The 13,389-nt window shown below is 35.1% G+C and overlaps 3 protein-coding genes across 3 annotated transcripts; 2 read left to right on the forward strand and 1 right to left on the reverse strand.

The window, feature by feature from the left end:
* Positions 1-132: 132 nt before the first annotated feature.
* On the reverse strand, positions 133-1,858 carry LOC120632099 (transcription initiation factor IIA subunit 2). Its single transcript, XM_039901889.1, has 4 exons — positions 1,644-1,858; positions 1,438-1,565; positions 1,220-1,326; positions 133-300 (listed from the first exon to the last, which is right to left on the reverse strand). The coding sequence occupies exons 1-4, from the start codon at positions 1,716-1,718 to the stop codon at positions 281-283; spliced, it is 330 nt and encodes a 109-aa protein (XP_039757823.1). The 5' UTR covers positions 1,719-1,858; the 3' UTR covers positions 133-280.
* A 346-nt stretch (positions 1,859-2,204) lies between these two features.
* Positions 2,205-12,351, forward strand: LOC120632012 (complex I intermediate-associated protein 30, mitochondrial). The gene is made up of 5 exons (XM_039901759.1): positions 2,205-2,643; positions 8,016-8,233; positions 9,341-9,526; positions 10,219-10,363; positions 12,231-12,351. Exons 1-5 carry the CDS (start codon positions 2,349-2,351, stop codon positions 12,308-12,310), a joined length of 924 nt encoding a protein of 307 aa, XP_039757693.1. The 5' UTR covers positions 2,205-2,348; the 3' UTR covers positions 12,311-12,351.
* LOC120632011 lies at positions 4,132-6,903 on the forward strand. Its single transcript, XM_039901758.1, has one exon. The coding sequence runs from the start codon at positions 4,354-4,356 to the stop codon at positions 5,701-5,703; it is 1,350 nt and encodes a 449-aa protein (XP_039757692.1). The 5' UTR covers positions 4,132-4,353; the 3' UTR covers positions 5,704-6,903.
* Positions 12,352-13,389: the final 1,038 nt, after the last annotated feature.

The raw sequence follows: 13,389 nt of genomic DNA on the forward strand, positions 1-13,389 counted from the left end.
AGAAATTTATGTCAAGACTATCACAAACAAAAAACATTTTATTGCACACACTTATAATTTCAAAGCCATAGAAAATTTGGGGCATAGTTAAAAGATATTTCGACCAAAAGTCTTGCTTAAAAAAATAAAAAGAAAATTAGACCTTCAGTTTAATTTGTATATTATCTATGACAAACAAACCACAATACAACTAAACTGACACATCATGTTATACAATATTTAATACTTTAGCAAAATGGTACTTTTTACAAAACTTTTCCATTACAATATTCAGTAGGTATTACCGCCGGTCATCAACATCTGAAAGTAAAAAGACATAATCATCAGCCATTCTCCTAAGAAAAGAAGCACTGACCGAGTTCCACTTATACTGATTTAAATGTGAAACTGTCAGTTTATACGTTTTTGAAATTTTTGCCTAGACTGCTGCACCAATCTTGATGAAATTTGGCAGCCTTGTAGGTGAGCACCGGATGCTATCCCAGAACAGCACCAGTTTAATCATTCCCAGGGTTATTAAAAAAATTCTATGCACAGCATCACAGTTACTGTCTTTGGCAAAATTGTGCATAGAAAAAACTTTAATCACTAAGCCCTCTTCAGAATACTTTTTAATTGCCAGAAAAATAATAGGCTGTGCTAAAGTTACCAAAGGTAAAATAATTGGTAATTTAATAAACAAGTTTTTGCATGTAGAGCTGGCTGTAGATATCAAACTAAAGCTGGAAACACTCTAAAACCAATCATCCAATCTCATCTATATGTGCAAACGGGTAATAAAAGTTCATACATAGATGTGCATACACTTCATACATAGACAATTGCCTACCCTTAAAAGATAGATGCTGTATAAGAGGAGTATATGTACCTGAGTCGAAAATAAAACATACTAAGTGTAATAATAGGGAGTACTGAGTCAGGACATATTGAATTATAATCATAACCAAAGATACTGTGGACACTGGCTATGGAAATAATAATTAACTAATAAAATACTTGAAATATTGTGAATATTTCAACTATTTTATTATTATGTATATTGAGGTAAGATTCAATATCAGAAGTTATACTACCATTTATAATATATAACACTGGACTTTCTTTCGGAATATTGGCTTGTGTGATAAAATCCTAATAACAATAAATGATGTTTGTGTAGACTATGGATTTTATATATTAATTATTAAAGGCCCTATGTGCCCTAAAAGATTGTACTTACTTTTACCATCACAAGCCACAATTTTCACTTTATCCACCTTGGCGACTTCTTGAACTTCCCTAAATTCTACATCATTCAGCATAAATGTCCACACATTATCACAAAATCTGAAAACAAACAATAATTTCAGTAATATAATGCAGCTATGTTTGGTTTGAAGGAAGATTTCTGCAGCTAGAAGCTAAAAATTTATGAACAAATTATGCATGCCAAATTACCTGTAAGTATTTAATTTTCCTGCTTTGAAGGTTAGCCTAGATTTAACCCTGTTTGATAAGGCTTGGTTTATTGATTTATCGAACTGTAACATGACTTTCACTGCTATATTTGGAGTTATTTGTCCATACTGAAACAAAACTGAATTAAATACGAGTACACATTAAGTTGATTACTTCATGTTTTGATTAATAAAGTAAATAATCACTTCTATCAATTCATCGAGGCTTTCCTGTAACGTGTTACCGATTGTAGTATTTCTATAAAGTTGATACGAAGACATAGCTGTTCAATTAATACAAAGTTACTATTTCAAACTGCTATTATTATTATTAATAAAAATAAAAACCACAATCTAAATTTTAAACACTGATTTTCTCTCGTAGACGTAGACACTTGACAGCACAGACCAATAAATCGAGTAAATAAATTATAAACCACAGACCTGGTATAGGCTGTCAAAGTCTGTGACAGACCAATAATTTTTTAGATATTTTCAACCATTGATTTAATAATACTGTTACTGTTGAATTCAACAGTAGACAGACCATAAAAAATATTGCCTAAGGTCTTTTTTTCTTTTCCTTTTCCTTTCAAGGCTCGGTATTAGAGACCAGTAAGCTTCGATAGTAATATAATAATTTACAAACACGCCCTTAAATCAATATTCAATGAACTAGAAACAGTTTGGAAATAAATTTCAAACAAAATTTGCGATTTTTTGCCTCTTGTCTGTGATATCTTTTTCAACGAACTTCCACTTATTTTTAGACAGCTGATCTTGACAGCTAAAACTGATATAATGATATTCTAGTAAGGTTAGAATTTTGTTTATTTCGTTTGTAAAAAATATGTAATGGGTAATAGTAATGTTTAGACAAGTATGTGTTAAGTTATAAATAGATTCGGCATTATGGCACTATATCGAGGTCTGAATATCTGTATTTTACGAGGTAATCGTTCGTACAGTATCTTGAGTAGAACCTATGATGCCTCTTCTTTAAAAACATACTATTACGTGAATGTAATACCGAAACGGCTTTTATTCTGGGAAAAAGATCGAAAAGCGGGCTATAACACAGAGGAAAAGATTTCAACCCTTCAGCACATCAAGAAAGGAATAAAGGAAATGAAATCAGAATTTAAATTACTGACGGAAGAAGTAAAGGAATATCTGGCCACCGATCCCTTGCTTATAGCCAGGCCAGGTAAGTTATTAAACATATAATTATATTAAAATACCTGTGATTAAGTACTATATTTCTAGTGGAATGTACAGATGGTGTATCCAACATTATAATGGACACTGGCTGACTTTGTGGTTAGATTCTTAGTTTAGCTCTGTGAATTTTATATTTTGTAAGTTGTTTTATTTTTATTATGTATAGCTTTAAGCTTGGTATGAATGAAACAGTGGTTAACACGTCTGCAAGTACACAGGGTCCCCCTACAAAACCAGAGCCGAAGTTCGCTGCGCCTTTGTGCTGAGACGGAGCCCTATTTGTCCACATGCTTAGTGTTCGTATTTTTGTTAGTTATAATTGTGTATACCTAAGTAAGCAATTATGTGTTTGCTTACTATAAAGTACATATGCTGGAGGATCATATAAAACTCTTCCATATAACGGAAGCATCTCAGGGCATGTAGCATTTGCTATGCCTGCTTCATGCTACATTAACTCATTGGACCTAATTAGATGATTTTTGTTATTTGTAAAACATGATTTTTTACATGCTTACTCATGAACACCTCATGTATGAAGATGGATGCCTTCCCACCTTCTTATGGATGCTTTGTGCATGTTTTATAATAATTTTTAAATATTCTATCAAGACATGTGTCTCTTACTTAATTACCTAAGAATACAGAACAAACTCTGTATTATATGTTCCTTACATATCTTATGTTCCAGTTTATTTGTTTTTATCTGAATTAATCAAAATTATAATGTATATACAACATATTGTCTCGGCTTAAATATTTTAACCAAAATTTTGAAAGGGTAGCAACTTGGCTTCATGGGAAAAAAGTACATAAATATAAGCTAACATTTAACTAATTCAGGTAATAATTATCAATTAACTAGATTGCCATAAAATTATTACACAAATGTTGATGTTATTTTGTTATACATCAAAGGTATGGAGGGTAGAGGTAAGGAGGATCATCTGTGTATATGAAAAAGTGTCGTCAAAATGTATTAAATTAGGATGGCGCCACATTTGCATCAAGGTAACTCTTAAAAGAAGCGCCAAATATAAATATTGTTAGAGTAGGCTTGAAAAATAAACAAGGAAGTAAGGTTATATTTACCACAATATTTTGTACAACGTAAGTTGTTGAAATTCTCAATAATTAACTACTTTAGTCGATAATGACATTAAATTTTTTAACTCTGCATACTTCAATTCATCTACGATTGCTACATTCATACCATACCCGGTGCATCCACCAGCGCCATTGTGGAGGATTTTTGAACTGTTATTTAGCGCATACAACTGGACACTTTTTCAACTTTTCTCCCATATAAGATGACTCTCCTTACCTCTACCCTCCATAATCAAAGGATAAATAGCAGAATGATAAAAAAGACACCAAAAGAATAAAAGTTTAAAATCAATATAAAACAATATTTTCTTGTCTATGAATTATTTTTATGTCAATGTCAAACACTTTGACGTGCATAGCTGTCAAACGTCAGTTTCAAAACTAAAACATCCGTTATTTTCGTAAATTCAATTTTCAACGTTCAGGTTCTTTGTGAGTTTGACGATTCTGGATTATTTGTTTTTCACCAATAATGAAATGAATATTGTGACATAATCGGAATTTTCAAAGTATTCAAAAGATTTGCATTACCGTGTTGAAATAGTGAGACACGTTCGAGTACGTAAATAAAGATATTGAAAAGACAGACATGGCGTCTGATGATAATTTTAGAACACCTGTATCTTCGACCGAAGACCTTATGACCTTATCTCCTAAAAGACTTGGACTCGAGGAACCAGACATGAAGAGCGATTACCTCACCGACGGCGAGTTTGACAGCATATGCGATATAACCATGAGAGAAATCCGTGACGATAACGTATTTATTGACGCTACTAGCTTAGATTACCTGGACAAGTGTACTATGTCGAAAAAAAATCAAACATCATTAGAGAGAGGAAAGGACAGCTTGTTTGTTAAATTCGATCCTCTGTATGCGAAATCGTTCCTAGCGCACTGTACTCAACAAAAGTCTTTGGACGAGTTATCACAAAGTGACATCGGTTACGAAACTGCGAGCAACAATTCTATATTAAATGACGGTGCGGCACATTCCAGACATACTTCATCTGCAGGATCCATGACCTCCAAGTGTGGGATTGATAAGCCAACACAAGTAGTGAGCCCAGTAGTGAGCGCAGAAATGCCCAAGCTCCTTCCAACGCTACCAGGACCTACCCCAGCCCTCGTGCGCAGCGTCTCTGCGATCCTCACGCCTACCCAAGCGGGTCCCGAGAGATTGATTTACCTATCTGGGAGCACCCCTCCCACTGCTGCACCACGTAGCCCACGTACCAAGTTTTGTAGCGCCCAAGACTTCAATCATGTACAATCCTTACGACTCATCCTACAGAACCAAGACCAAGAGCTCTCTCATCTCAAACACGAGAACAAGGAACTGAAATACACAATACAAAAGACAAGAGAAGAAACTGACATTAAAATTAAGAAACTGGAAGGTGAGCTGAAAACAATGGTACACAAAGAATGCAAGTTAGTGCAACAAATCAATGACAAAACATTAAGTAACAAACAAATGTCGATAGTTATGGAGGAATATGAGAAAACAATTTCATTGCTCATTGATGAAAATGAAAAACTAGCAGCTGATAGGGACGAAGCGTTGAAGCATCTCTCAATTATGGAGAGCTCCTTTAGTGATCTTTTGGCAAAATACGAGAAGTGTAAGGGTGTGATAAATGAATTTAAAGAAAATCAAAAAGTGTTGCGTGACAAAATAACAGAGTATGAAACTGGATTGAACAAGTATGAATCTTTATATAATACACTGAAAAAAGTTACTACAGAGAGTCTAAATGAAGCTAACAAAACTTTGGAACAGGTCAACAAAGCACACAGCATAGAGATAACTAAATTAAATGCCACAATTAAAAAACAAGAAATCACTATGTCTTCCCTACAGGAAAATCTTTTACAAAAATCAAGAGACATTGAAGAATTGACTAGAATCTGTGATCAACTTATAAATGCTAACTAAGAGAATGGTAACAGAATTAAATTATGTCTCCTCAACTGAATATGTGATGAGCCAAATTCAATTGTAGTATTCTTATAGCTATTATCAGAAAAGCACTACCATCCACTAATGTAGTGAGGAGTGGATAGGCATTTAACCCAATATACCATGCTTTAGGTGAAGTTTCTATTGTGCCCTACCAGCATACGCACTTTAAAACCTACCTTGCTTTTGTGAACCGACTAAACAGAGATTTTCATTAGGTTTTCACTTGTTCTGTCATCACCTGGCAGTTCCTTTCTTATCATTGTACTCTGGGGGCTGCTGTTATGATAAGATATTATATTCTCTTATTTATTAACTCGCAAACAATTTTAATTACCTTAATTGTTCTAAATTGTTACTTGTATAACATACTAGTGTAAATTTGTCTTTCTGTGGCCTTCTATGGCAGAATTAGAATGTGCTGTCTGTGGCTATAGAATTTCACCTTTCAAAGCTTATTAAATGCAACAGTGTGTGCTGCAGCCCATTATGGGCCTGGGCATTTATTTTCTCAAGCTATAACTTTTCATAGATTAAAAATATATCATTAAATTTGACTCTACATATTTTAATCATGGATAGTCATAAAAGTAAGCTGGTGTCTTAATCCTTATTCTATTTTAATTTGTATCATATTCACAAAGTACAATGACATTTTATTATGTTTACTTAAAATTTTATAGTTATTTACTTGAAGATCTTCGGCAGCTGTATATGATGTGTAATTGAGGTATTATTATGTGGTATATAAATTTCCAAATGATTAAATGGTGCTTTTGTAGTGACTTAAAATATAAATTACAATTACTTTTTGCCTAATTTTCATTAGCATTCCATGAGATATATGATTAATCATTAATGGGTTTTATTAATGATATACACAAGAAGAATGCAAACATTTGTTATTTTAGAACTGATCAAATGAAAGGTTACCGAGACATCCAATAATCAATATTATAATGAATACAGGAAAAAATTATTTGTTAAGTTCTGAGGTATTGATTGGTATTTTAGATTAGTAACCTAGTTTTAGTCTTTAATATTTACCTAGTTAGCTGCCTTACTTATAAATTGTGTTAAAAAGAATCTCATGTCTCGTTAATTTAATCCTGTTTAGTATTTCGTTAGTCACATTTCTTTAGAAACTTTCTGTGACAAATAAAATTTCTAATGTTACTTTTGTTGTTTTATTTGAAGGAAACTAACTTCATTTTATACCTTATCATCTGTGCTTTTCAATGCCTTACAATTTTTTCATGACTGATTTGGTAATACTGTACGATACAATAGATTTTAAGGATTTTTGTTTTAATTTAATACAATTGTAAAAATATAATATGCTACGTTTTGAATAGAGACTGCACATGTTTTGAAAGAAGGACTAGAACTACAGGAGTACGCAATTTGCTTTGTCTTTTTTCAAGTTCTTGTATGTGCTCTAAAATAGCTTTTTTGCCACCGCAAACTAGAATCTGACTCCAATAGAGGATTTTGCGGGATTTCTGTAGTACAAGTAACATTTTGCAATAAAGTCACAAATATGTAAATATCGGATAATAATATAGTAAAATCTTTATTGTATAGTACAAGGCGTGTTTATTTGCGAAGGTTTCACCATCTTCATATCAACACTCCTCCACTCCACTTGGCTTGGCACAAACTCACTCCACTTGGCCGTAGACAACGCTGGTCTAGTGCGGATTGCTGTACTCCACACGCCTTTGAGAACATTATGGAGAACTCACAGGCATGCAGGTTTCCTCAAGATGTTTTCCTTCACCGTTGAAGCAAGTGATATTATAATTGCTTAAAACACATAACTAAGAAAAGTTGAGGTGTGTGTGAGGGATTTGAATTGGCAAACAACTAAAGCAAAGTCGAAGTCTTACCCACTGAACTTATCTTCCCAAATAAAAACACCTTCGTCATTTTTACTACCTGTTATAATAAGATAAAGTAAGTTAATCTTAAAAGATAGATATATAATGCTCCTCCTTAAAAAAGGAACATTAAGTGTAACAAGATTTTTGCTTAGCTTTCATAGTTTTTGCAGCGTACGCAATGAAGCTCCCAAAAAAAAACATTTTTCCCATTTCTGCAACATTTTTCATTTAGCTCCGCTCCCATTGGCTGAAGCGTGATTTTATATATGAATTAGTGCCTATAGCGTACAGCCTTCCTCGTTAAATTAATTATACAACACAAAAAAAATCCACTTCGAACCAATAGTTCCTAAGGTTAGCTCGTTCTGCCACACAAACCAAATCTTCATTGATTCTTTGTTTTAGGTGAGACTGACTTGTTATGGTGCTTCAATGAACCCAGAGTGGTAGAACAGTTCGTGGCAACGTGTGACAGTGATCACAATGAGGGCTACAGTTCTTGTGGATTCGGCATGAGTCCAGCGGGGCGAGGTCTGTTCCACGGCTACCTTGATACACGGGTGCCGAAGGATGGCCGGATCAAAAAGGCCGGTTATTGCGCTATAAGATCACAGCGGATAAGGGTAATTCCAGCCAATTATTTCTAAACAGCACACCGAGACTAGCATAGTCAGGAGAGAAAAAGTTTTATCTCCTATTTTATCCACAGACTAGGATACATTTTATTTGTCCACAACGAAATCATAGCAACGAGGGAAAAGCTAAGTTTTCCCCTATTTAGTCACTACACGTTTACTTTTTGGATAATAATTTCCATTACGTGCTCCTTACACATTTCGTCGTGAGAAAATGTCTCCGGCCCATGCTAGCTTTTGAGAGTAAACTTAACCTCTTTACTTAGAAAACTACGGTGTAAGCCAAACTCGTCCGGAATATGACTCTTGAACGGCTCATAATAAAGTAAAATATTTAGTTACGGAGACATTCACAACGCGCGTGTTATTAAAAGGCCGATTCACACATGACGCTGCTGGCACCATTTACCGAACCGCAATGGCACGATCGCTCTCAGTTTGTGCATCAGCACTGATAGTAATCGAAACATAAACAAATGACAGTATGGAGATTACCAAACAAACTATTTTGAGACTTTAAAGTCCTGGTAGTGAATAAAAAAATAACACAGAGGCTTAGATTATTCAATTTATAATTCTATTTAAGCTGTCAACTCGCATTGGTTCCCCTATTAGTACCTTTTCCCTAACATACAAGAGGCCCAGTGGTGATATGACTGATAGACTTTTTTTTTTTTTTTTTATAAAAATAATTAACGGACCAAGCAGCTGTACCCAGTGGAAAACACTACGCAGGGCAAGCAAAGATCTCGTCCTGCAACGTGCCGCCCAGTGTCCATCAACCTGAGGCCTTATATGCCTATAAATGCACACAGGGGCGCGCACTTCATACACGCACAAAAGCACTGCCTACCATTCAATTTTTATATAATTCGGATAGGAGATATTTTTCCAATTTATGTCATCTTCCTGCTTTATGGCTACCCCGATTAAAAAAGCCTGTGCACGCCACTGGATACAACCACGCATTTTAGCTGCAATGCTGCTTAGCGGCAAAAATAAGCACGGTGGTAGCATGGTGGTACGATCTTTGTCTCAAAAAGCTCCTCGACTACTGTACCTACTGAGGATGTTGAAGATGAATTGATTTTCCAGAAAGCATTCAAACGAGAATCGACGTTTAACTGGACCATATACAACACATTAGTGCTCAAAGTGAGGGGCGACGGCAGGTCGTACCTCCTGAACATATCCTGTGAGGGCTATTATGACATCACGTGGAATGACATATATCATTACGTGCTCTACACCAGAGGAGGGCCTTATTGGCAGATCGCGAAGGTAAGGAGAGCCCAGATATGTAATCACCAACATCATATCAGTCCATGGAAGTCTTGACTTTATTTTGTATCAATTGTAATAATATCGCCAAAATAACATGCCAAGAAAACACGTCCTGCGACGTGCCGCCCTGTGTACGTTAAGGCGTAAGTGTTAAGCCTCTATACATATGCGTACCCAGCTTCTTGTCTAGGAGGGGCAAGTAAGATTTTTAGGTCACATAATCCGCGGCTGTTTTGTTTTGTAGAGGGCCCTCTATAATTGATACTGAAGCCACAACCGTATTTTTTCATTAATGTCTGTCTGTCTGTATCTTAGTCGCTATACATTTATTAAGAGTTCATATATTTTCTGCGAGATTTCCAAAGGAGCAGCTGCCCTCGCCTGCCCCAGAAAAACAAGTTAATATGTGTAAGTGATATTCCAGTCTAAGATGGTAGCAGGCTAATCTGTTTAAACCCCTAATCGACTTCTACGCAAAATCGTAGCGGAACGCTAACTCGTTTAGCGGCACGTCTTTGTCGGAAGAGTGATAACGAGCCTCCCACCAGATCAGACAAGAGAAAATTTAAAGAAGATTGTGAATTTTCTCTTGTCGAAATTATCGATCCCGGAACCTCCGACCACAGCGCTCACCGCTGCACCAGGGAGGTCGTCAAAGTAGGCTCATTAATTGGTTATTCCTGTTTCAGATTCCATTTTCAAAGTTTATTATAGGTTCCAAGGGTAGAATACAGGACAAACAGACTAGGATGCGTCTGGATAAAGTCACACACTTCGGCATCACTTGCGGTGATAAGATCAACGGCAATTTCAATCTTGAATTGGAGTATATTGGTAAATATTTTTTACTTTCTTTTGCTCTTAACGTTCATATGCTCTGCGTACTAACACTGCTGTTTGTGCCTTTATATGTAACATATATAAATCCCTGATCATTTTTTGGCAATTCGACGGCCAATTGGCGCAGTGGGCAGCGACCCTGCTTTCTGAGTCCAAGGCCGTGGGTTCGATTCCCACAACTGGACAATATTTGTGTGATGAACATGAATATTTTTCAGTGTCTGGGTTTATCTAAATATTATAATTATTTTTGTATATTATTCATAAAAAATATTCTTCAGTTATCTTAGTACCCATAACAACTAACTTACTAACTAACTAACTTAGTACACAAGCTACGCTTATTTTGGGACTAGATTGCGATGTGTGTATTGTCGTAGTATATTTATTAAAATGGCCAATGTGTCAGAGTCGCTCTGATCGCATGCTAAATGTCAGCTAATAGCAGACCGATTGGCATTTCAATATGGTGTCATTAGTTCCAATTTTAGTCACCGGGTCACGCTGTACGCAAGTAATTTAATTTTGGTATGTCTAACTTCACAACTTTCGATGTTTATAACAAATTGCAATTACAACAGCTGTTAAAATGTAATGCTGTGTTATCATTAGTTAACGACTTTGTTATATATGTTAATAATTTTATTACATAAAACTGTTATATTAAGAACTTAACGGCGCAAATACAACACGGTTTGTACGCGCGTTAATGTCTTGTTTATCCTGGCTAAAAGTATCCTACGGCGGTAAACAGCAGGTCTAAGATGCGCGACACATGATAATTCTATCGACCCACTATCTCGTCTCATAGAAATAGCACGAGAAAATTATAGACATAATTATCTCGTATGAAAAATGTCGCCAAGGTCTGTCAATCATTAATTTGGTAGTATTAGTTATTAATTCATTCGGCAGGGGCACGGTTCCCTGATACTTTTACGAAATAAAATGTATTACGTATCTTACTTTTGATACGGAAATAATATTTTGATACCCTGCCAAATGAATAAATAAATTATCCTACCTGAAACATACTGATTGGCAGATCTTGACATTTTGAATACGAGATAATTATGTCTACCATTTTTTCGTCTTATTTGTATGAGATCGTAATAGTGGGTTGATAATATTGTCTCGTCCGTAGTCATACTTTGTCAAACTTCTTCGGGCAAGCCAACATAGGTATTATATTATAGAATGGATATACCTAGTAGATAGATATATAATTTAGTCGATGCCATGTGGTGATGGCAGATAAGAATACAGTTTTCACCATCCGTCCTCTTCTTGCGGGTGTTGCACGAAGCCAGTGGCGACTAATAATAAATAAATAAATATACTACGACAATACACACATCGCCATCTAGCCCCAAAGTAAACGTAGCTTGTGTTATGGGTGCTAAGATAGCTGATGAATATTTTTTATGCATATAATACACATAAATACTTACAATATACAGACTAAGCAAAGATAACCTCTGTATAATTACTACCATCTTCTGCGATCACAACGACTGCCCCGTGTAAGAGGTCTTTAGACCAACAGTGGCGTTCAATATAGTCACAATCGCCCTTAGGCAAGGTGCGTAAAACTCTAGCACTATCGTTAGAAAAAAGAATACTAGGAATACTCAACAACTGATGTTGTATCGATATAATTTATTTAATCCCAACTGTTTCTTAGTGTTGTTTATTACAATTTGTTTGTTAGGATGTTTTATTTATTTATATTTATTCCAAATGTTAGTCCATATTATATTGACCGTGTACCATAGAGCGGATAGGATCTGAATTTTTAAGAATTTGAGATGCGATCTGAGTCCCAAAACTCAAATTAATATCCTTTTTGCTTTTTTTCCAGGTTTGGAATTTGACCCGACGCACGACGAAGAATTTGCTTATGAAATGTACAAAACGGATCGATATATTGTTGGAGTTTAATAATATTAATTAGACAATTAAAATAGATATTTAAACAAATATCCTGGCTTTTACTTCCGTATATTACAATAGTTCTCGGTTCGGCAAAAACGTTGTCACCCTAAGGTCGGTGAAATAACGTAAAAAAGCGCTGAGGGTCTTACTTTGGGAGGTTTCAACAATGTGAATTAGTTACACAACTAGCTGCGCCCCGCGGTGTTACTCGCGGTGATTAAGTCGTTTGGTTTTCTTGATTAGGACGTGAAGGCAGGACGATATATGGTGTACAATAAAAATGTTCCTGTAAACCAATTGATGTATTCCAGGATCAAAAAGTAGCCTATGTTACTCTACGTTCTTTCAACTTTATCTATGCCAAAAATCAAGTCGATTGGTTGCTAAGATAGGGCTCTAAAGAAGGACAAACAGACCAACAAACTTCCGCGTTTATAATATAAAAGTATGGATAACTTTTATAACAGCACAAAATAGGGACGGAAATAAAATAAATATCCCTGGCTTAAATCGTTCAATATCTTATCCTTGTAGCGACTACGGCCTCATTCTGAGGAGACTCGAGCCATTGCAGTGGGTCAGTAATGGGTTCAAAATGATGATGATGACATAACCCTAAAAAATTATGATAACTGCAATTATTAACATTGCAGTAGGCATACGACATTAATAAAGAATCACTAAAATATTGAATTTCTGTAATGATAGATAATTAATGTATTATGACACGTATTTTTTTTTATATTGTAAGTGAGATTGGTATTTATTTTCAATTAATAAAACTGCAAATCCGCCGTATCAGTTGAAACGCGCTATTCAAAATTATGACGTCACTCCTATATAAACATAATACGTATTTTGGGATTTCAAACTATCATCATAATAATCTTTATCTAGTGAACTAGAACTTACTAATAATCTCAATCTCCACGCCCATACCGACAAAGTAATAAGGGCCTTATTTTAATAACCTTTGAGTCCTAAATTCTGTACTTCTGAATTTTATATTACAAATGCTCTGCCAAAAACCCTATCTAAAGAATCCATTTCACTCCGATGTCCAAGTATATCAATACTCGAAAACG

This window comes from Pararge aegeria, chromosome 19 (assembly GCF_905163445.1).
Source record: "Pararge aegeria chromosome 19, ilParAegt1.1, whole genome shotgun sequence".
In the NCBI taxonomy this organism is placed as follows: domain Eukaryota; kingdom Metazoa; phylum Arthropoda; class Insecta; order Lepidoptera; family Nymphalidae; genus Pararge; species Pararge aegeria.

Coding starts and splice junctions, on each gene's coding strand:
- LOC120632011 (XM_039901758.1), top strand. CDS start 4,354: ATGGCGTCTGATGATAATTTTAGAACACCTGTATCTTCGACCGAAGAC.
- LOC120632099 (XM_039901889.1), bottom strand. CDS start 1,718: ATGTCTTCGTATCAACTTTATAGAAATACTACAATCGGTAACACGTTA. Junction 1,566..1,643: donor GCCTCGATGAATTGATAGAA/GTGATTATTTAC, acceptor GTTTTGTTTCAG/TATGGACAAATAACTCCAAA. Junction 1,327..1,437: donor GGAAAATTAAATACTTACAG/GTAATTTGGCAT, acceptor GTTTGTTTTCAG/ATTTTGTGATAATGTGTGGA.
- LOC120632012 (XM_039901759.1), top strand. CDS start 2,349: ATGGCACTATATCGAGGTCTGAATATCTGTATTTTACGAGGTAATCGT. Junction 8,234..9,340: donor TAAGATCACAGCGGATAAGG/GTAATTCCAGCC, acceptor TTGATTTTCCAG/AAAGCATTCAAACGAGAATC. Junction 9,527..10,218: donor CTTATTGGCAGATCGCGAAG/GTAAGGAGAGCC, acceptor TTCCTGTTTCAG/ATTCCATTTTCAAAGTTTAT.